The sequence below is a fragment of the Pseudophryne corroboree genome, chromosome 9 (assembly GCF_028390025.1).
Source record: "Pseudophryne corroboree isolate aPseCor3 chromosome 9, aPseCor3.hap2, whole genome shotgun sequence".
NCBI classification, from domain to species: Eukaryota; Metazoa; Chordata; class Amphibia; order Anura; family Myobatrachidae; genus Pseudophryne; species Pseudophryne corroboree.
Window position 1 is genome coordinate 370,326,279 of NC_086452.1, and position 23,987 is coordinate 370,350,265.

General features: G+C 43.0%; 1 protein-coding gene across 6 annotated transcripts in view; it reads left to right on the plus strand.

The window, feature by feature from the left end:
- The window catches only part of BOD1 (biorientation of chromosomes in cell division 1), a 35,955-nt gene extending 15,006 nt beyond the window's left edge, over positions 1 to 20,949 (plus strand). For 3 of the 6 annotated variants that reach the window (XM_063940743.1, XM_063940745.1, XM_063940744.1), the window contains exons 3-4: positions 19,204 to 19,256; positions 19,891 to 20,949. In XM_063940743.1, the coding sequence (XP_063796813.1) occupies positions 19,204 to 19,256; positions 19,891 to 20,442 (605 nt within the window). In that variant the 3' untranslated portion in view covers positions 20,443 to 20,949. Of the gene's footprint in view, positions 1 to 6,908; positions 6,928 to 12,537; positions 12,634 to 19,203; positions 19,257 to 19,890 lie in introns of those variants that run through there. The other 3 variants (XM_063940746.1, XM_063940748.1, XM_063940747.1) reach the window with 3 other exon arrangements.
- Positions 20,950 to 23,987: the final 3,038 nt, after the last annotated feature.

Here is a 23,987-nt window from a genome sequence, read left to right on the forward strand (position 1 = left end):
ACCCGGAACTTCAAGAAATGCTCACAGAGGACTCATGGCCTCTGCCGCTAAGAAGGGACTTGCTTCAGCAAGTACCATGTCTGTTTCCAAGACTTACCGCGGCTGCGTTTGACGGCATGGCGGTGGAACGCCGGATCCTAAGGGAAAAAGGCATTCCGGAAGAGGTCATTCCTACCCTGGTCAAAGCCAGGAAGGAGGTGACCGCACAACATTATCACCACATGTGGCGAAAATATGTTGCGTGGTGTGAGGCCAGGAAGGCCCCACGAAGAAATTTCAACTCGGTCGATTCCTGCATTTCCTGAAAACAGGAGTGTCTATGGGCCTCAAATTGGGGTCCATTAAGGTTCAAATTTCGGCCCTGTCAATTTTCTTCCAGAAAGAATTGGCTTCAGTTCCTGAAGTCCAGAAGTTTGTCAAGGGAGTACTGCATATACAACCCCCTTTTGTGCCTCCAGTGGCACTGTGGGATCTCAACGTAGTTCTGGGATTCCTCAAATCACATTGGTTTAAACCGCTCAAATCTGTGGATTTGAAATATCTCACATGAAAAGTGACCATGCTGTTGGCCCTGGCCTCGGCCAGGCGAGTGTCAGAATTGGCGGCTTTGTCTCACAAAGCCCATATCTGATTGTCCATTCGGACGGGGCAGAGTTGCGGACTCGTCCCCAGTTTCTCCCTAAGGTGGTGTCAGCGTTTCACCTGCACCTGTTTATTGTGGTACCTGCGGCTACTAGGGACTTGGAGGACTCCAAGTTGCTAGATGTTGTCAGGGCCCTGAAAATGTAGGTTTCCAGGACGGCTGGAGTCAGGAAAACTGACTTGCTGTTATCCTGTAGGCACCCAAAAATCTGGGTGCTCTTGCTTCTAAGCAGACGATTGCTAGTTGGATGTGTAGTACAATTCAGCTTGCACATTCTGTGGCAGCACTGCCACAGCCAAAATATGTAAATGCCCATTCCACAAGGAAGGTGGGCTCATCTTGGGCGGCTGCCCGAGGGGTCTCGGCTTTACAACTTTGCCGAGCTGCTACTTGGTCAGGGGCACACCCTGGCTGAGGAGGACCTGGAGTTCTCTCATTCGGTGCTGCAGAGTCATCCGCACTCTCCCGCCCGTTTGGGAGCTTTGGTATAATCCCCATGGTCCTGACGGAGTCCCCAGCATCCACTTAGGACGTCAGAGAAAATAAGAATTTACTTACCGATAATTCTATTTCTCGTAGTCCGTAGTGGATGCTGGGCGCCCATCCCAAGTGCGGATTGTCTGCAATACTTGTACATAGTTATTGTTACAAAAATCGGGTTATTATTGTTGTGAGCCATCTTTTCAGAGGCTCCGCTGTTATCATGCTGTTAACTGGGTTCAGATCACAAGTTGTACAGTGTGATTGGTGTGGCTGGTATGAGTCTTACCCGGGATTCAAAATCCTTCCTTATTGTGTACGCTCGTCCGGGCACAGTATCCTAACTGAGGCTTGGAGGAGGGTCATAGGGGGAGGAGCCAGTGCACACCACCTGATCCTAAAGCTTTTACTTTTGTGCCCTGTCTCCTGCGGAGCCGCTATTCCCCATGGTCCTGACGGAGTCCCCAGCATCCACTACGGACTACGAGAAATAGAATTATCGGTAAGTAAATTCTTATTTTTAACCGCATGTCATAATCTACTGCCACTTACAGATTTAAAAATGAAATAAAGCTGTGTGTATAATATATATATAATATTTAGTGTTCACGCAAGAATTTTTTTAGGGCAGGGTGCTAAGCACAGAGGAGGGCACTTTTTCAATTTAAAGGGCACGTTTTACTTGAGCGCACCAAAGTCAATTTCCCCAGGAGGCGGGGCACCATGGGTACAGTGTGGTCAGCTGGGTGACACATCCATAATAGCGGGGAGCAGTTTTGTAGCTTCATATCGGTCACTGTGCGGTGCCTCGCTAAAACAGCCTAGCGGGAATGCTATATACACATTCATTTTGTAATAAAACTGATGTTATTTTAAGATATACATTTACATATTTACTGCATATGTTTTATGTTTTGCAAAGGCTTTCCTTTACTTGTTGTTTTTTTATTGTTTATTAATTAGTTCTTATTGACAAATTACCTTTTTAAAAGGTAGATTTCCTCTCGATAACACAAGCATAATTGTAAATCTGTATATTACCTCGATCATGTCTTTTGTATTAAAATATCAAAGCTTTGCAGGATATAACCTGTAATTGCCGGTTTTTAACCAATCACTGAAGGATTTAAACAATGAGGTGGTGTCACATTTATACCTAGGGAAAAACAGATTATGTACAGTAAGACTGCAGGGCTTAATATGTACCATAGTAACGAGGCATCATTTGGCAGTTTGTGTTGTGACTCTAATTGGCTTGGTGATGAGACAAAATGATCATGTTTATAATATGTATAGAGTTAGCTTTCTGCTCAGAAATATGTGATCTTGTTTACCGTCCGGTTATGTTTGGTTAAACAAAGTGGTTCACATAACGACAGTTAAAGGTTATTGTGCTTATTTCAGTTAATTGTGACAGACGAGCGCCTACTTTTCCTGCTTGTCAGAACTACATCCATTTGTAATTACACTCAGCTGTCATCTCTACTTAGCTCTGTTGCTGGGGGATAATAATGTGACATGCTATGTTATGATATGTTATTGAAATCTGTATCAAACTGTTAGAGAAATTTCAGCGCAGGTATCTGAAGATACATGATATAAAATGATTACCTGGACAAAGTAAACAAGCGTAAGGCCTGGGAATACGATGCAAATACTGGTGACCGTGCAATGCTTACAGATGTGTCCTCGTACACCTAGGCTAAATACGCCATGCGGTTCAAGACGCCTGGCGTCGGGTATGGGTCGTTGGATCGACCCAACTTAGGTCGACAGTAATTTAGGTTGACCGCTGAAGGTCGGCAGGTGAAAAGGTCGACATGAGGTTTTGGACTGTTTTTGGTGTCTTTTTTTTTTTCCCGTAAAGTGACGAGGAACCCCAATTAGTGCACAGTGTCCCCTCGCATGGCTCGCGAAGCTTCAGGCAAGGTGCCTCACTCCCCTACCGCTACGCTCGGCACAGGTTACTGTTCCAATCATAGTCCACGTGGATAGTCAAGTATGGGGAAAAATCCCCCCCCCCCCCCCCCCCCCAAAAAAAAAGTGAAAAACTCACGTCGACCTAATGACCATGTCGACCTTCAGTGGTCAACCTAATGACTGTCAACCTAAGCTGTGTCGATCTAGCGACCGTATCCCCCTGGCGTCAGTGATCCACACTGAGTGCTGTGGCGTCTTTTTCACGTCCTCTTCAAATGTGTGTCTTAGTTGCAATCGGAGGCAACAGAATCTCTTTACGAGATCTCACTGATAAATTTGATCTGCAACACTTTTCTGTTTCTGTTCGACTCCTTTGCACACAGATGTACACGTGTTGCATATCAAATTAATCAGCACAGTCTCATGGAGCAGTTTTGTCACATTATAATTGAGCTGCAACTTCAAGCGGAAAATATGCTCGGTGTATAGTAGCACGGGACCTACTGAGCCGCAAAGGGATGTTTGCCGCAACTGCAGCAATAGTGTAAAAGGATACATCTGTATATAAACAGGACTGTTGCGGTTGTGTAAACACAGCAAATGCAAACCCCATGTGAAGCTGCAAATAAACACTAGGCCGCATACCTGCATTTGCCGTGCAATAGTCACAACATTTTTACAAATGTGGCCCCATGCAAGATGCACAAAGCATTAAAAGCGTTTTCACTTCTGTGAGGTTTCCAGCATGTGCAATGCATGCAGGAACCTTATTGCAATCAATGATCGAAGCATCCTAAATTGAAAATAAATACATTTGAAAGTGTGTGTCCCGTCTTCAAACTCCTCCACCAACAGTAGTGCTAAGACAGCCTACTTTATGTCACATCTTTTTTTGTGTGTCTCTCTTAAGGGGCATACACACAGTGCTATTTGAACTACCGTCGTACAGGATGTATACAGCTTGCAATGCAGATGCGGGGTCTGTGTCGCAAGAAAAAATAGACTGTACACGTTCTAGTCAAAATTGACCTGCCTGCACAATCTATTACATAGTAGCCAAAATTGGCCATAGCAAACATCGGCCAGAGCTCTGGGGAGTTCAAGGGAAATTGCATAGTGCAAATCTGCCACACAGACAGAATAGCACCGTGTGTACGCCCCTTAAAGGATCTCTGTAATATAGAGGGAAAATCCTCAACTGCAAACAAGACTTTGGAGCCTTAGTGTTCAATTTTTTATTTTTTTATTTCTCTGACGTCCTAGTGGATGCTGGGAACTCCGTAAGGACCATGGGGAATAGCGACTCCGCAGGAGACTGGGCACAAAAGTAAAGCTTTAGGACTACCTGGTGTGCACTGGCTCCTCCCCCTATGACCCTCCTCCAAGCCTCAGTTAGATTTTTGTGCCCGGCCGAAGCAGTGTTCATTCCGGGAGTGGACAACTGGGAAGCAGACTTCCTCAGCAGGCACGACCTCCACCCGGGAGAGTGGGGACTTCATCCAGAAGTCTTCCACATGATTGTGAACCGTTGGGAAAAACCAAAGGTGGACATGATGGCGTCCCGCCTCAACAAAAGACTAGACAGGTATTGCGCCAGGTCAAGGGACCCTCAGGCAATAGCTGTGGACGCTCTGGTAACACCATGGGTGTACCAGTCAGTGTATGTGTTCCCTCCTCTGCCTCTCATACCCAAGGTACTGAGAATTATAAGACGGAGAGGAGTAAGAACTATACTCGTGGCTCCGGATTGGCCAAGAAGGACTTGGTACCCGGAACTTCAAGAGATGCTCACAGAGGACCCGTGGCCTCTACCTCTAAGAAGGGACCTGCTCCAGCAGGGACCCTGTCTGTTCCAAGACTTACCGCGGCTGCGTTTGACGGCATGGCGGTTGAACGCCGGATACTGAAGGAAAAAGCCATTCCGGATGAAGTCATCCCTACCCTGATCAAAGCCAGGAAGGATGTAACCGCACAACATTATCACCGTATTTGGCGTAAATATGTTGCGTGGTGCGAGGCCAGGAAGGCCCCTACAGAGGAATTTCAACTGGGTCGTTTCCTGCATTTCCTGCAAACAGGACTGTCTATGGGCCTAAAATTAGGGTCCATTAAGGTTCAAATTTTGGCCCTGTCGATTTTCTTCCAGAAAGAACTGGCTTCAGTTCCTGAAGTTCAGACGTTTGTCAAGGGGGTACTGGATATACAGCCTCCTTTTGTGCCTCCAGTGGCACCTTGGGATCTCAATGTAGTTTTGGGTTTCCTAAAATCACATTGGTTTGAACCACTCACCACTGTGGACTTAAAATATCTCACATGGAAAGTGGTAATGCTGTTGGCCCTGGCTTCGGCCAGGCGTGTGTCAGAATTGGCGGCTTTATCCTATAAAAGCCCTTACCTAATTTTTCATACGGACAGGGCAGAATTGAGGACTCGTCCTCAATTTCTCCCTAAGGTTGTTTCAGCGTTTCACCTGAACCAGCCTATTGTGGTACCTGCGGCTACTAGGGACTTGGAGGACTCCAAGTTGCTGGATGTAGTCAGGGCCCTGAAAATATGTTTCCAGGATGGCTGGAGTCAGAAAATCTGACTCGCTGTTTATCCTGTATGCACCCAACAAGCTGGGTGCTCCTGCTTCTAAGCAGACTATTGCTCGTTGGATTTGTAGTACAATTCAGCTTGCACATTCTGTGGCAGGCCTGCCACAGCCTAAATCTGTAAAAGCCCATTCCACAAGGAAGGTGGGCTCATCTTGGGCGGCTGCCCGAGGGGTCTCGGTTTTACAACTTTGCCGAGCAGCTACTTGGTCAGGGGCAAACACGTTTGCTAAATTCTACAAATTTGATACCCTGGCTGAGGAGGACCTGGAGTTCTCTCATTCGGTGCTGCAGAGTCATCCGCACTCTCCCGCCCGTTTGGGAGCTTTGGTATAATCCCCATGGTCCTTACGGAGTTCCCAGCATCCACTAGGACATCAGAGAAAATTAAGAATTTACTTGCCAATAATTCTATTTCTCGTAGTCTGTAGTGGATGCTGGGCGCCCATCCCAAGTGCGGATTGTCTGCAATACTTGTACATAGTTGCTGTTAAAAAAATCGGGTTTTTGTTGTTGTGAGCCATCTTTTCAGAGGCTCCGCTGTTATCATGCTGTTAACTGGGTTCAGATCACAGGTTGTACGGTGTGATTGGTGTGGCTGGTATGAGTCTTACCCGGGATTCAAAATCCTTCCTTATTGTGTACGCTCGTCCGGGCACAGTATCCTAACTGAGGCTTGGAGGAGGGTCATAGGGGGAGGAGCCAGTGCACACCAGGTAGTCCTAAAGCTTTACTTTTGTGCCCAGTCTCCTGCGGAGCCGCTATTCCCCATGGTCCTTACGGAGTGCCCAGCATCCACTACGGACTACGAGAAATATAATTATCGGTAAGTAAATTCTTATTTTTTTTTTTGCTCCTTAAATTTGACATGCTATGGGGCTGTGTAAGCTCTTCTTCCAATCAGATTTGAATGAGTGTATATATAACCTTTCAATGACTACCATCTCTTTTATTGTCTTATCCCTACTCTGTTTCACCCAGACGATCCCTCAAATGTTAAGTAGAGAGTATATGGAGAAGTAGCTGCTGCAAGAGCAAGTGTAAATACTAGGATGTTTAACAGTCTTGAGATGTTAGTAACTGCATATTTTGTTGATTTGCAGGAACCTTCACTATGGGTACAGTTTTGTGCACTTGTTCATATGGGGTGGGAAAATTGGTGAAGATTCCGAAGCAGATTTTTTAATTTATTTTCTTACCATTTTTTATTTTTTATTTTTTTTTTAAAGTTTTTATGAAAGATGGCTACAGGAGTTACCTAAACCTTTACATCACAGCTATACCGTAAAGGTAATAATGGAAATGGTATATTTAAATATGAGTAAAACCAAATTGAGTTCCACTGGCCACCTCTGAGATAACCTATGTGAGATGATTTCACTGAGCAATATACCGTAGATTCCTTTAACAATGTTTCATACCCAGGTCTGTGCAGGCGACTAAAGGACAATCAATGTAACTAGAACAAAGGCATTTCCATAACTATTTTTGAGATCTTTGTGCTGGAGCCCTTATTGTCTTTGGCTTTCCTCTCCTATAGTGACACAGCTCTGACACTTGATCCCCTGTTCTCCACAACATAATCACACAAGTGGACAGGTCGGTGCCTCCAACCAATCGGCACACGTCTCACCTGCTGCTGTAGCTTTTCTAATGATCTAATTAGTTACTGGTTCCATCCCCGTCCACTTAAGTGAGGTCAGCGCCAAGGAATCAGGAGTTTCAGGCTGCATACAATGTATTCAGACCTTTGATAAATACACCTTAAGGCAGGTATGTCCAAACTGCGGCCCTCCAGCTGTTGAGAAACTACATATCCCAGCATGCCCTGAAACAATTTTGCTGTCAAAGAATGCTAAATCTGTGTCAGGGCATGCTGGGATGTGTAGTTTTTCAACAGCTGGAGGGCCGCAGTTTGGACATGCCTGCCTTAAGGGGTCAGTTCGGTTACCTGCGAGTAAGTGCTGCTGTAAGCTGAACTTGTGGTACCTCCAGACTTGCAGTCTTGTGTTTGCAGCCCTATTGGGCTGCGTACAAAATCCACGAGTTGCGGTGCCATTGGTGACGTTGTCGGTAATTGAATTGACCACTAAGAGTAGATTTAATACCTTTCTTATGGCTCATTCACGAGTCGCTACCAAACTGCTTTTATGCCGCTTGAGAAATAAAGCGGCCATAGGGATCACAGAATCCTTACACCTGTTCCTCCATATTTGCAATGTACTGCTTTATGAACTGAATTGCGGTAAAATGTATTATTGCGCATATGGATCCTGTGAAATACATTTTTCAATAGACAAATGCTTTACAAATCTGTCCATGGGGTCGATTCTATTCGGCAACTAATGAATAGCGCCGGGAATTAGCTCCCGACGCTATTTAATTCAGCAACTAGTTACGTCGGCGATGGCCCGTTCTTGCCGATAAAACAGGTTGAATTGTCAGGATAACGGGCATTCTCCGACTTAACTCCCCCGGCGCGAGGCTGATTCCCGACAGAATCAGCCTCGCGCCGGCCGCGAGGCAGCACTTTTGTCGGGTTTCTCTTCTCATCCCCCGGGGATGAGAGAAGAATTCCCGACAATTGCAGGTAATTAGTTGCTGAATTGAATAGCGTCGGGAGCTAATTCCCGGCGCTATTCATTAGTTGCCGAATAGAATTGACCCCCATGTGTCAGACCTGGTTAGGTGGCTATAACTGAGTAGCTTGAGGCAGTTTTGTAACTTAACAAATGCTTGGAAACAGGGGTTCAACGTTTACTCCCCTTTGCACATGGCTTAATACCGGAGACTTTTCTTTCATCTCTCTGATACGTGTGTGATATGTATATTATACTGTACAGTACTGCTCAGTTATGTGTGAACTTACCATTAAGGTATTGAGATGTCTGTATAATTAACCTGCAAGGTTTGTTCCAAGTCAAACATGCTTAGTGGGACAGACCATGCACGATAGTATTATATACTTGTATATATACAACAACAGGGGTAGTTGACTCCAGTCCTCGAGAGCTACAGATGGAGCCGCTCTTACCTAGAGCGGCTCCATCGCAAACGTGCACTCCTGGCGTGACTAGGCGTTCCGTCCGCCTAGTCATGTCAGGAGTACACAGAAACTCTTCCCATTCTGAGCGTCTGTCTGGGCGCGCCCGCCCAGACGGAGACGCTCTCCATTCAAGTGAATGGGGCGCGTCACGCAGGGCCAGATTAACAATGGGGCGGATGGAGCTCTAGCTCCAGGCCTCCACATAAAAATAGGCCCATCATCATAGCAGCATGATGATCACTAGCCACACAGTTGGCCACACAGTCAGCCATAACTCACAGGTATTACAATTGTTTTTCTACTTTTCTCATGCAATTTTTGTATTTATTTTGTACTTAGGAAAACAGTGGAGCTGATAGTGTAGGAGGTGTGCCCCCCCCCCCCCCCCCCCCCCCCCCCCCCCACACACACACACACACACACACACACACACACACACACACACACACACACACACACACACACATATCACAGCTCCACCACATCTCACAGTAGGCCCTTGAACATTTTCAGCTTCAGGCCCATGTGACCCTTAATCTGGCCCTGGCGTCACGGGCGTGCGCGCCCGACCAGACGGAGTCGCTCACAGCGTCCAGGCGATACCGCGACTAGCGTGGCTCCATCCGTACCAACAGAACACATTTTCCAGGTCACCTAGCTGGTGCACAGGTGTATTCATTACTCACTGTCACCTTTATAAAGGATCCAAGGATGGCGCTAATTACTTCACTTGTTCTGTGAGGAGACCTGGAAAACGTTAACTGTTGGTAGCCATACCTCCCAACATGACCCTCTCCAGGAGGGACAGAATGCTCTGTTACTGGACTTTCCTCTTAATTTATGATTGCCCTCACCTGTGCTGAAACGCCTTTCTTATCCAGTAACCTGTTCAACACAGGTGATTGCAATCATACATTAAGAGAAGTCCAGAAGCAGAGCATTTTGTCCCTCCTGGAGAGGGTCATGTTGGGAGGTATGTGGTAGCTCTAGCGCACAGGTTCTCAAACTCAGTCCTCCGAACCCTAAACAGTTCATGTTTCTAGGTCTTCTCACAGAATTGCAAGTTATCAGCTCCACCTGCTGGGTGATCCGGAAATCGTGGGGTTCTGAGGACTGAGTTTGAGAACCATTGTTCTAGAGCAGGCATTCCCAACCACGGTCCTCAAGGCACACTAACAGTGAAGATTTTAGTGATATCCAGACTTCAACACAGGTGAATTAATTAGTAGCTGAGCTATTTTGATTTAACCATCTGTGCTGCAGCCTGGATATCACTAAAACCTGCACTGTTGGTGTGCCTTGATGACCGTGGTTGGGAATGCCTGCTCTAGAGCATACCTCCCAACATGACCCTCTCCAGAAGGGACAGAATGCTCTGCTCCTGGACTTCCCTATTACTTTATGATTGCCATCAAATGTGCTGACGCACCTTTCTTATCCATTAACCTGTTAAAAAAAAAAAAAAAAAAAAAAAAGGTGCCAGTAATCATAAATTAAGAGAAATCCTGAAGCAGAGCATTTTGTCCCTCCTGGAGAGTGTCATGTTGGTAGGTATGCTCGAGAGGATTAGAGTTGGCTACCCCTGCACTACAGTGTGCACCCACTTTTGTTTTCTGGAAAACTTTGAGAATGCTCCCTCCTACTTTAAGCATAATAAGGGTTAATTAAAAAGTCCCAGCATGCCCTTGTACAGTTTAGCTATAAGGGAATGTTACATTTGTGGCAGGGCATGCTGGGATGTGTAGTTTCACAACAGCTGGAGAGCCACAGGTTGGCCAGACCTGGACTAGGTAAATAGAAAGAAGTTAAGGCCATGCTTGATCAAATCTATACTCTCATTTGTACCTGCTGCATTGCAGTTGAAATGCCCTCTGTGGATACAAAATAAAAACAAAAAGTTGCTGTCAGCACTCATCATTGCTACTGCCAATCTGTCAATATTCAATAGCGGGCTGTTTCCGCCCGCCCATTCTGACCATTCATTTCCTCCCTCTCTCATGGGTGGAAATTAATGGTCGAAAACAGACAGTTTTCGACAGCAGTGGGGTTGAAAACACATGGATGAGCAGAGATTCCGCTCATCCATGTGTTTTTCGACTTGTCTGAATTTCCGACAGGGCGGAAGAACGGTACTTCAATTGAAGTGTCCGAAAGTGCCGTCTTTTCGTCCTGTCGGAACTTCCGACCGTTATTGAATACTCCCCTGAGGTATTCATATTTTTGATCAATATATCTAATATTTTGAAATCTAATATCAACTTATGCATGAATACCTGTCCTTCAAACAAGACTGAGGAGCTATTACAGTTAAATTCACTCATCCCTCAGGTAAGGAGGCTGAAGTTTTACAAGTTCCATTTTGTAAACCAGACCCAGTGAAATGTAATAGCCTGGATGAGAATTATGATACTAAAGGTTATTTTGGTGTGGCCCAGTTCTTTTTCTTATTTCAGGCTCCTTGTCTGAGTGGTGAGCTCTTTTGTTTTAAACTGCGTTTTAGTTGTTTTGATGCATGTTAACGTACTGTAGTACTCGCACACATATATTTTCATGCTCTTTGTATCATAAGTTTAAATGTTTTGATCAAATATGAACAATACTGATGTTACTTTTGCTAGGTAAGTGCACATTTTAATAGGATAAGTGTTGACAACGTTGGTGCTTTTGATTTACTAGTTAACATTATTTTTATTCTTAAGCAGTAAGCATAAATAAAATAAAATGGGTGTGTGTATTTCTGAGAAGCTCTGTTCCAGTCGTAGGGTCCCTAGGTTGGAAATCCCAACCCTCCTCTCATCTTTAGACCAGAATGGAGCAGCTGGGATCACGAATACGCTTTTGTGGGACTCTTGACAGTCCTACAGTATTTAATGACACTATGGGGTAAATATTCTGTAACTTCTGAAAAGAAAAAGAGGAGGGGCTTCCTATAGCAGACAATCCCATTCTCCCGATCAGGTCTCTATTACATTCTAGAAAATGATAGTTAGAATATAGAAATGCTTCCACTTTTACTTTTCTAGAAGGTTTTGTAAGTCTACAACTTTATGTCAAACACCCATCTAGCATGTGCGGTCTCCAACCCCGGTAGATGAATCCTACAAAGTAGTGGTTGTGATATTTCCTACAGTAGAATTGTAAGATCTTACTCTAAATGCCATAGCCGTGATTTGCGGGAGCTGGGCGATTCCTGTGAGATGTCATTAGATTTAAAGAACTAATTAGTTTAAAGACAAAACCAGGTTTGTTGATCCCACAACCCCAGTCTTATACCTACTTAAATGCAGGGACTTTACCTTACACCTAAGAGCTTTAATATTGGTGGGATGGGACATTTTAACGAATGCTTGGATCATGCCATTGGTTTGTTGTTGAGAATTTGGCTCGATTAGTCACTGCCAGGTCCTCCGTTCACCTTTTGACTCCTCAGATTAGACTTTAATTGAGCATTTAAAGTGTCTCTTCTAGAGTCCTTGGAATGGACATTATCTGACTATTTAACGTTCCGGACATATGGTTTAACCAAATGTCTGTTTTTGGAACAGAAAGGAGAACTTGGTGACATTCCGAGCGCATGCTGCAAGTAGTCTGTGATTCTAAAATAAATACCTGTAGTTGCACGACTTGTATTATGCTGGGGGTTTATTTCTACGTTAAAAACCTATTACAAAACTATTTTGACTTTTGTCAAAGGCGGCTTGTGCACAGCATGTAGCCATTCTTCTGCATTATTCTTCACTCGTCTCGTGCAACGCCTGTATAGGAATAGATTTCTGCAAACAAGCAAGTGACTTCTCTGCACCAGCGGTGTAGGTGCTGCTTCCGTGAAGTCATTTTTCCCCACTCCCTTCCAGATTTCAGCATGTCTTCTGGAGTGCTCAGTTTAGGGGAACACTGAGCCCGTCTCATACTTAAGAACACACTACTGGGATCACGCCTTTCATTTACAGGTGGGTAAAAATCCTGTGACATGTAAAATGCTCTTATTTCATATACCAGAGAGATAATGGGGTATATTAGAGTGAGAGAAAGTGGGGAAATTGTCGAAATCAACCAATAAGCTTCTGTAATTTCAAAGACTGTTGAAGAGAAATGACGGAAGGTTAAAAAACCTTATCTTTCTCCAAGGCTTGATACATCCTCCCTCCCCATAATGTGTCCTTGACCTAGACCGAGGGACTTTTATGAAAGCGGTTTGGCAGGAAAGTGTGTAGAATAGGTGGTGTTCCCATAGCAACCCATTCATCGAAAGCACACTTTCTGTTTCAAAACTGTACTTAAAATGAGTTAGAATCTATTTAATTACTGTAGTAATCACCTCAATTTCCATGCAAACACTGTGAAATGTTTGCATAAATAACCCAAGTGTTTTCTGTCGCCCCCTTTTTGCATGCATAAGTATTGGTAGAATGTGTGGGTGGCTTTGCCAAGTGTTCCCCTTCCAACGATGATTATAATGTATTGCCCACATAAATTAGCAGTACGGCTTTGTATCAGAGCTGTCATCAAAGTCAACAGGATGGCTCATACATAACATTCATTAAGGGCAGCAGGTCAGTGTTGACTCTTTATTTCAGACAGAATAAAGTTCTTTTTTTGCTAATTTATTTATGAAGCAATGATGACGTTCATACTGTTAGACTGAGTGCTCAGCCCATGCTCTAGATTTTAGAGAAGACAAGAAGCAGCACTCTAGCTGCTGTACAACTACATATCCCAGCATGCTCTGCCACAGTTTTGCTGTTATTTCAGTGGTTCTCAAACCCCACACAGGTATACTCATTACTCACGGAGACATTTTAAAATGTCCACAGGTGTTGCTAATTATTTCACTTCTGTGATTCTTTGGGGAGACCTGGAAAACATGCACTTGTTGGGGCACGGAGTTCGAGAACCTATGTTAGTGCATGGCTGAAACTGTGGCAGGAGGTGTAGTTCTACAGTAGCTGAAATGCTGCAGGTTGCTTACCCCTAATGTATGGGTACCGGATTGTTGTAATTGTATCATTCACATATTGGAATTAGTCTTCTGCTTTATTTTCTCTTTGTGGTTGTCTGTATGGAAAACTGTTTTTAGTCATGGCTGAATTATTGAACGTTTTCATGCCGATAGACTTATATACCAGTTTTTGGTGAGTTGTCAAAGGTCTTGAGGAGCTCGCACTAGGACAAAAAATGGTGTGAATCCATGTAATATGCCAGTGACCTAATAAGCTACAGTATCTGCTGCCCCTTGCAGTGAGCTTGGACGTCACTGACCTGCTCTGACATTGCGAGACTGGGCCTGGTTGCTGTTGCTCTGTGTACTGTGAGAATTAAAATCACTGTCCTCCATTTGCATAGAATACAGTTGAGTATAAATGGCAGCGCTTGCCTATAGTGAGACAAACAGACCTGACTGTGCATGACTCGCGTAATTTCTATGGTGAGTAGTTTGTTTAAAGATGGTTCATTTGTGTGCCCTCCTCATAACCAGTTCTATAGTAGGGCAGTGTTCACGCTAGGCAGTTTTAGCAGGGCGCCGCGCCCTGCCCGATTTTTTTTTTTTTATCAAGGGCAAAACCCGCCCCGCCCTTTCTGCGGCGCCCTACTAAAACTGCCGCCCGCTTCCTGCCCTCACAGCCGTGTAAAGTTGCCGCGCGCGGCATCCATTCATGCTGAGGGAGCGCTTGGGGGAAGCACAGCACCTCTGTAGGTACTGGGCACACCCCCAACATTGACGCCGCCGGCCGCCCACGCCCCCTTTTAGTACCCGCAATGACCCTGCTCCCTATTTTGCATGTCCGCCCCCCCTTTTTGGCTCGCACGGCTTCGACGCGCACGCTAGTCCCCCTCTAGATCCGGCGCCTTCCCCGGCCCGGAATCTAGAGTGAACACTAGTAGGGCTTCCATGATTTATATAATGATTTATATATTACACCAGTTAGTCATTATGATAGCTTTCAAGGAATAGCCATGCAGTCCAGTATATGGATCTATACCATGCCACAAAATGCTTGTGTAACACATTCTCTGTATGGTAATGGCACTAGTTTATGGCTTGGTTTTTCTGGGAAAATGTTAGCTTAGGCTGGGTACACGCTTGCCGATGCACACCAGGTGTGACATCATGCAACATTTCCCCTCTGTAAGCGATATCCTTCATACACACTGAACAATTTTGTTTACTATATCGTCAGTGACGGCACCAGGCACATCCAGGAGCATACAGTCTTGTACAATATCTTTGGATTTCAAGGTAAAAACGAAAGATCTTGTACATCGTGAACGACCCGTGGGAGTGCGCATCATTAATGATCTAGTCAATACACACTGGATGATGTGAACAATGTATTGTCCAATCCGCCGGATCGCACGATAGATCGAGTGCATAGCGCCAAGTGTGTACCCCGCCTTAGTCTTGAATCATTATTTGCAATGCCTAAACCATTTCATAAGGTAACCACATTCATTTTTAAATAGGACAGTTTTAAAAAGTCATGGCAACTTATTGATTGAATACTGTTGCTTCCTTTCGTAATTTTGGCTATTGTGTCTGCTGTAAAATTTGCCTGTTATATTGTGTTTATCAATTAACACATCTGTGCTCCAGCTAGATGATCTGGAAAACATGCACTGTTAGGGTTCACAAGGACTGGGTTTGAGAAACAGTTGAGGCAGATGTTTTACTCTTGGAGTAGTGATAAACAGACTGATAACGCACCAGCCAGTCGGTTTCTAACTTTAGTTTTTCAAACCCGTAGTGATTGGCTGATGCGTTATCGTCTTCTGCTTATCACTTCTTTATCACTACTCCAGGCTTAATACATCTGCCCCTGCTCTAACCAAACCCACAAACTCACTCCCAAGCTTATTGTTACGTGTGAGGTCCTGCAGCACACACACCTTTTGGATTTTGCTGTACAGAAAGCATTGCTTAGCTTTTCTGTGCAGGCAAAAATACGCAATGTTTCATACAGTATTTCATTTGGTGATGCATTGCTCCTGTGGGACTTCATATGTGATTGAATCTAGTGTCCTTAGCAGAAACTAATTGGGATGTTTGTACCCTTGGTTATCTGTTTCGCTTATTGTGCTGCATCATACAAGTTCAGTTTTACAGCATTATGATAAGGGGGGGTGGATTAACTTGAAAGATGCCCCCACCTCCATATTTATTCAGCTTTACAATTTTAACAGCAGTGGTCCAGTTTATATCAGGGATTGGTTGCTGTGGTGCTAGCTCCTGGGTGATGTAATGAAATTCGCCAGTTGCATAGGATGCGGAGACTCCCAGATATATTTGTTTTTGGAATGAGACCCATGTGGGTCTCTTCTTTTAAACACACTAATGTGATTATTAACAGATTTGACTTCTGTTTTTAATAAGCAAAACTCTATGCTTTCATTTAACCATGATGACTGTTGTCCAATGTGCTGTAGTTGGTGATAAGCATTCTGTAGATAGAGCAGCTGATACACCCACTCTGTGGTAGCACCGTCGACCCTGGTGACCGACACGGCTGGGAATGGTGTGGGTGGTGGTGAACAGACATCTCCTTTCACTTCAGTACCGTGTTATAGCGTTATGAGCGAAAGGTTCTCAAATGTCAGGGGGGCATGGCACTATTTTAGGAATGGGAACTAATTGCATCCTCCTCATCAGCATAGTTGTGGCACTTTGACTGTCACACACATTCTCAGTGCAACACATTGTATGATAAGGACCTGAATGGAGATCTGGGTAAAGCGACATTTTTAGACTTTTAAGTCCTTTGATTGTCAGCCTGCTGTGCAGTCACATAAACCGTTTTAGAGCCACAATCTCTGTGACAGGGATCAGGTCAGTTGTTTGTAGCTCCCGTCTAAACTGCAACGTAGTTATTCAATTCATTGCGCAACCAACCCCATATTGCTGCAGTTATGGCGCACCTAGCACTTACATAGTGAGGTTGAAAAGAGGCAAAATGCCCATCGGGTTCAACCTGTGTTTTGTGTTAATCTGTTCATATTATAATGCGCCTGCTGAAGTAATGGTTTAGTACCAAAATGCTATAGCCCTGGATACATTTGGGATGGTGCAAGCAGAAATCCACATAAAATAGGTCTTTGGGGCTGGTCATGAGTGCTAGGCGCACCATAACTGCAGCACACCCGCCACTTGGCACGGGAGAAGCTGCTTAACGCAGCTAGTACTGCACACTCGTGCCTGAGAAAGGGGTTTGTGACACAAATAATTGAATAGCTCCCATGCAGTTTATGCGGGAGCTGCAAACAAATGAATCGCCCCCACAGAGACCAATCTAATCCTTACTGCTTATATTTCAAATTTACTTTGTAAATACCACAAAACATTTTATGAAAGGAAAAATACAATGTACAAGTTGGCCCGTAATAAAAAAAAAATACCAAACTTTACTGTAACGCTGTCATTCTCGATTTTCAGCAGGTCATGTTTTGAGGATTTCTGACTGAGGAAGCAGATGGTATAATCACTGATGCAGCAAAATAGATAAGTTCACCTGTGCCAAAATCCACAAAACATGACCTGTTGGTGGTATTTAGGACTGGAGTTGAGAACCTCTGCTGTAAGATTATTGGTAAAGGTTATTGGGGCAGATGTATTAACCTGGAGAAGGCATAAGGAAGTGATAAACCAGTGATATGTGCAAGGTGATAAAGGCACCAGCCAATCGGCTCCATTATGTAAATTAACAGTTAGGATCTGATTGGCTGGTGCCTTTATCACCTTGCACATATCACTGGTTTATCACTTCCTTATGCCTTCTCCAGGTTAATACATCTGCCCCATTGGGTGAACCGTTGAAGGGTTTTTTGTTTTTTTTAAAGATGTATGTAAAAGATGCAACATAAAAACAATGTTATGATTTTGAGACCTGTATCCTCATTACTGTAGCTACTTTTACAATTTGCAGTACAGGTTGAGTATCCCTTATCCAAAATGCTTGGGACCAGAGGTATTTTGGATATCGGATTTTTCGGTATTTTGGAATAATTGCATACCATAATGAGATATCATGGTGATGGGACCTAAGTCTAAGCACAGAATGCATTTGTTACATATACACCTTATACACACAGCCTGAAGGTCATTTTAGCCAATATTTTTTATGACTTTGTGCATTAAACAATGTTTGTACATTAAGCCATCAAAAAACAAAGGTTTCACTATTTCACTCTCACTCAAAAAAGTACGTAATTCGGAATATTCCGTATTTCGGAATATTTGGATATGGGATACTCAACCTGTAGTAACATTTTGCAGCCATATTAAGGAGAGGTGTACAAATTACCAGTGTCTAAAAGCACAAATGGCCTGATTCAGTATGGATTGTAAAAGCATAATCTTTTTCTAATCGGCAAAACCATGTGCAGTGCAGGTGGGGCAGATATAACATGTGCAGAGAGAGTTCGATTTGGGTGGGGTGTGTTCAAACTGAAATCTAAATTGCAGTGTAAAAATAAAGCAGCCAGTTTTACCCTGCACAGAAACAAAATAACCCACCCAAATCTAACTCTCTCTGCACTTGTTATATCTGCCCCCCCCCCCCCCCTGCAGTGCACATGGTTTTGCCTATTAGAGAAAGATTTTGCTTTTGCGATCCATGCTGACTCCGTCCCAAAGCCAGCACATGAACATACAAGTCCATTGAATGAACTGCACACTAAGGGCTGAATTCAGTTAGGCACGGTTAATTACTGCAGTCTAATTGATCTGCCTGGGCTTCTTAATTATAGTCTGTATCAGGCTTCAGTTAACAAAGATTTCTGTTTGAATCTGAGAAGGCTTGAATAGAAATCCGATTGACCTGCCCTGTACACATGTGCCACAAAGCTGTCAACCCATAGCTCTAGGAATTTATCCTGGATTCTGTGGGTTAATGTGCGGTAGTGCGAGGAAAAGGGGCTGTAATTTAATAGACCCGGGCTACCACCCTTTTCCCGGCGTGGTCAATTATCAGATGTAATAGAATTTGGCTTTAAGGCTTCAAAGCATAAAATTAAACTCATTCTTATGATTAAACAGGTCAGCCAAAGTTTATTTGAATGCATTAAACCTGTAAACATTAATTAATTCATTGGTAATGTTCATGCAATGGCTATGCATACTTTTTCTATTCAACTTCTTACTGAACTTATTACAGGTTGAGTATCCCTGATCCAAAATGCTTGGGACCAGCAGTAATTTGGATATTGGATTTTTCCGTATTTTGGAATAATTAAATTCCATATTGAGAATATCATGGCGATGGGACCCAAGTCTAAGCACAGAATGCATTTGTGTTTCATATACACCTTATTACACACAGCCTGAAGGTCATTTAATACAATATTTTTAATAACTTTGTGTATTAAACAAAATTTGTGTACATTGAGCCATCAGAAAACAAAGGTTCCACTATCTCAATCTCGCTCAAAAAATTCCTTATTTCGGAATATTTAGATATGGGATACTCACTCAACCTGTATTGCTGTTAGTAAAGACCTGTTTTTGATTTCCCTTTTTTTTTCTCTTGTAGGAACCCAATCTATTAACCTAATTTCCATAACTAAGCACTTACTACTTTATCAGGTAGGTTGTAGTATTAGTATTATTATTATTATTTATTATTATTATTATTATTATTATTATTATTATTACAGGTTGAGTCTCCCTTATCCAAAATTCTTGGGACCAGAGGTATTTTGGATATCTGATTTTTCCGTATTTTGGAATAATTGCATACCATAATGAGATATCATGGTGATGGGACCCAAGTCTAAGCACGGAATGCATTTATGTTACATATACACCTTATACACACAGCCTGAAGGTCATTTTAGCCAATATTTTTTGTAATTTTGTGCTTTGAACAAAGTGTATCTACATTCACACAATTCATTTATGTTTCATATACACCTTATACACAGAGCCTGAAGGTCATTTAATACAATATTTTTAATAACTTTGTGTATTAAACAAAGTTTGTGTACATTGAACCATCAAAAAACAAAGGTTTCACTATCTCACTCTCACTTAAAAAAGTCTGTATTTCGGAATATTCCGTATTTCGGAATATTTGGATATGGGATACTCAACCTGTATTATGTATTTTAGTAGTCTCATTTTACAGATGTGTACATAGATGTACTATATAAAATATGAAAATAGATGTTAATGGTTTGAGGGAAACTGATTAAGTTTTTATTTTATTGTTTCCACCTAGGTAAAATTGAAAAAACATCTGCCCGGACTGGACAAAACCATGGCAGAGAGTGGTAGTGGTACAAGTGCCTCAAATTCTGTTGGGGGTGTGACAAACGTGGCCTCCCTTCCTCCTGGGGATGCCCATCTCATTGCTCTGATTGTTGAGCAACTTAAGAGCCGTGGTCTTTTTGACGGATTTCGAAGAGATTGCTTAGCCGACGTTGACACAAAGCCAGCTTACCAAAACCTCAGACAGAAAGTGGACAACTTTGTCTCCACCCACCTAGACAAGCAGGAGTGGAATGCTGGAATGAACAAAAACCAGCTCCGCAATGGACTGAGACAAAGCGTCATTCAGTCCGGTATGTTGGAAGCGGGAGTTGACAGAATTATTTCACAGGTAGTGGATCCGAAACTTAACCATATATTCCGACCACAGATAGAAAAAGCTATCCAAGACTACTTGGAGGCTCAGACAAAAGAGGAAGTTGTGCCAGCTCCACCGCTGCGCCCACCACTTCCTGAGCCCGAAGAGCAAGACCCACCTGTGCCCTCTCAAAGTGCCTCTTAGAACATTCTGTTTTTAAAAGATTTCAAAGCTGTATCTGCAATGCCAATAAGCTACATATAGCAGCGTGCACGGTAGCTTACATAAAGGGTAGACAAGAGAACTGGAAGATGATGAGCACAGAAAATGGGTGTTCATCTTTGGTAGTATTAGCAGTACATAATTTAGAGTTTGAGGTAATCTGACAAACAGGTAGGACAGGGTTGAGCATTGGATAAATCTGATGCCGTATGAACTATTTGTTGTGTTTTTTTGTTTTGTATTTTTGCATGTTACAATATTTACTGTATTATAAAAGGTAGGCATTGTGAAATCAGACATTCTTAATTCTAATGGTGTACGATAGACTACCTACAGTATCAGTTGAATGTACGAGTGTCGCCATTTCAAAACGCCAAAATGTGCTGAGCTTTTATTTCTGAATCCTTTTTTTTTTATTTTTATATTTGTTGCTTTCAATTTTGAATAAAGTTTTCTTGTAGCCAAACACAATAAAGTTTTTTTTTTTATTTAATCAAATTTGTTTTTTTATTTCTACTTGTGGCATATTTTTGTATTTTGTATTTTCACATATCTGAAACTTGGAATAGATAGGTTTAGAAATTCTTACTACCGATGATCACAAAGTACTCTGTAATGGCTAATAACACTGCAGAATTGTAAAGCTAGGAGAGACATTCCCAAAACTCACATGTATAGTTGCAACTCAAGGGCCAAGTTTTAACCACTTAACTGGTATGGTCAGATGACATGCGGATGCACCGCCTCACTGTGCCCCCTAGTTTTTGATGAGGAAAACCGTTTTGTAAATGAGCATAATATAAGATTTGAATATTTTAAACAATATTTAAAAAAAAGCAATGTTATGAACGGTTTTAAAGGGAAAAATTGTCAGTTAAGCAGTTAAAATAAGTATTTATTTTTTTTGTCGATCAGTGAGCACAAACTACCAAATCTGTTTTTATTCCACGGTACAAGAAAATAAGATGTGAAAATTATTATTTTCTTCCTCTACTTTTTATTTTGTATACTGTGGAAAAACATGCACTTAGTCATTTTTATGCACACAGACATGAGACATACTTGCTGTTTTTAATAATTTCTTAGTACGTAATCATAAAAGATCCTACTATGGGGTCTATTCAATGCATGTCGGATCCTTTCCGACGGAAAGGATCCGACAATGCAGTATTCAATTTGCGGCCGTTCTCGACAATGTCAATCCGATTTTTTTAATTTAAAAAAAAAAAAAATGTTTTATTGTCGAAAATGTGACTAAAAGCTGTCTGATTTGGCTGCAAATCCGACAAAACACGTGGGTTCGCTGCTAATCTGCCTATCCACGTGTTTTCCGACAAGTCGGAATTGCCGACCTGTCAGAAAAACGGCAGCCCCATTGAATAGGTCGAATCACGATTCGACCTAAAAAAGTCGGAAACTGCTGTCTTTACGACCATATTGAATACACCCCTTAGTCAGTCAAGATCACTGATGAACAATTACTAGGTAACTTCTGATGGCAGAGGGGAGGGGGGAATTATAATCAAGATAACATTGGTGAGCCACTGATTCCATGCTGTGATGGAGGCATCCTCGCCACACAAGTTTAAAAGGGGGTGTGATCACACCCATTGCCTGCCATCCAGATAAAGCCCAGGTGATGCCGATACAGTCAGGCTAGAAGTTGTAGGGCCTATCCCTGCAGGATTCAGGAAAGCTCAAGGACCAATTCGAAGATACAGGAGGTCCCCCTGAATCAACCCTCTTTTTGTGAAGCTGTTTGCAGACTAGCTGCCTATTGATAGAGAGGGCTGATGTAATGAGGTAGTGGGCACTAGATTATTATTTTATTTAGTTGTTTAAACACATACAATCTGTGTGGGGACCTTACTGAGCATCCAAACACTGTACCACTGCTAATTCCCACACATTATAATAATGTAGCAATATGTTTTTACTATTTATTGATGGAAGTCCTCAGTGTACTCTCCCTCTTCCCATTATTCACAATCTCAGGTTAAAAAAAAAAATACACTATTGCTTAAGAGCCAAATGTATATCACTGTAATAGATTCAATGCATCTATATAGGATATGTTTCCTAACACCAGACCTAATATATATGTGTAAATGCACTAAATGTGACGTTCTTCAGTACAGTTATATCTGCTTAAGTGGAAAATCCCAATGGTTGGTTGATATGATTTCTTGTTTGGAAAAGTGTTACTCAGATTTTCTAACTTGTAAATTTGTGTTGATTGAATCATTCTACCTTAGCATAAGTGAAGTGGTACAGCGTCTCATCCATGGAGGGTAACTCTGCTGGTGATGGTAAGTTTGGAAGGGAATAACCAACATGGCATTGGGCAGATGCCATGTCAGTATACATTACACTTTTAGACCATATTCCGTGCAGTCTTTTCATGATTTGATATATCAAGTAAACCCACTTGTAGACCTGGTTCTTGAATCATACCATTTTAGACAGCATAAAATTGTATAAACATTATAGCAGGAATTTCAAGAACAGATACTTAAGAGCTGCAAAGAGCTCCTCCCCCTTCTACAATTCATAGCTCTCATTGGCTACCTACTAGACACTGACACTCACTTCTCCACAAGCAAGCTCTGTCAGTGACTGGAGACTATGCCCTCCCTCTCGTGGGCCTCCTGCAACCACGTCCCCACCACTACTTGTCAGCGGGCCGCCGATAATTCCCAAATTCCTCAGATAAGGGGGGTGAGGGTGGGGCAGACAGATGAAAGAGAGAGAAGAAAGAGGGGCAGAGGAGAGACAGATGGGGATGGGTATAGAAGGGACAAAAATTAGACAGGAGGGGTATAGGAGGCCTGAGTCTGATTTGGAAGTAAAGTAAAACAGGCAAATAACTTTGTATATAGGTCAAACCATGATGCAATGCAAGGGAAGCAAATACATTTATATTTTTTCTGTAAATACGGGCTGTTTTTGCATGTAGCCCATATATGTTAGGCAGCTTTATTTTTACACCGCAATTTAGATTTCAGTTTGGACAGACTCCATTTAAATCTTCTATACATGTTACATCTGCCCCACCTACGGTGCAACATGGTTTTGCCCAGGTGCCCTCCCAATTACGCAGGGACGTGCAGGCAGGAGAGGCAGTGCCTCCCCTGTCATTAATGAGTAAAATAATACAAAGAAGATACTTATGACACATAAGTATCTTCTTTATTATTTTACCTATCATTATATATGTTAAAATCACTTTGGGAGGCACCGATCGTGGTGCCTCCCGTAGTGATTAGGAAAAGCATGGGGAGCGGGGGGCGGGCACAGGCGGGCCCTAGCAATGGGCTGGAAAAGCCCATTGAAATAACATGGGAAAGCGGCACCATTAGTGGTGCCGCTTTCCTACAGGGACGTGCTTTCAACCTATGAAAGCACGTCCCTGTGAGTGAGGCCACAGTGATTGGCCAGCGGATCCGTCACTGGATCCGCTGTCAATCACTGTATGGGGCGGCATCGTTACCTGCGGAGGTACGGGAAGCGGCGGCCGGGCGGCGGAG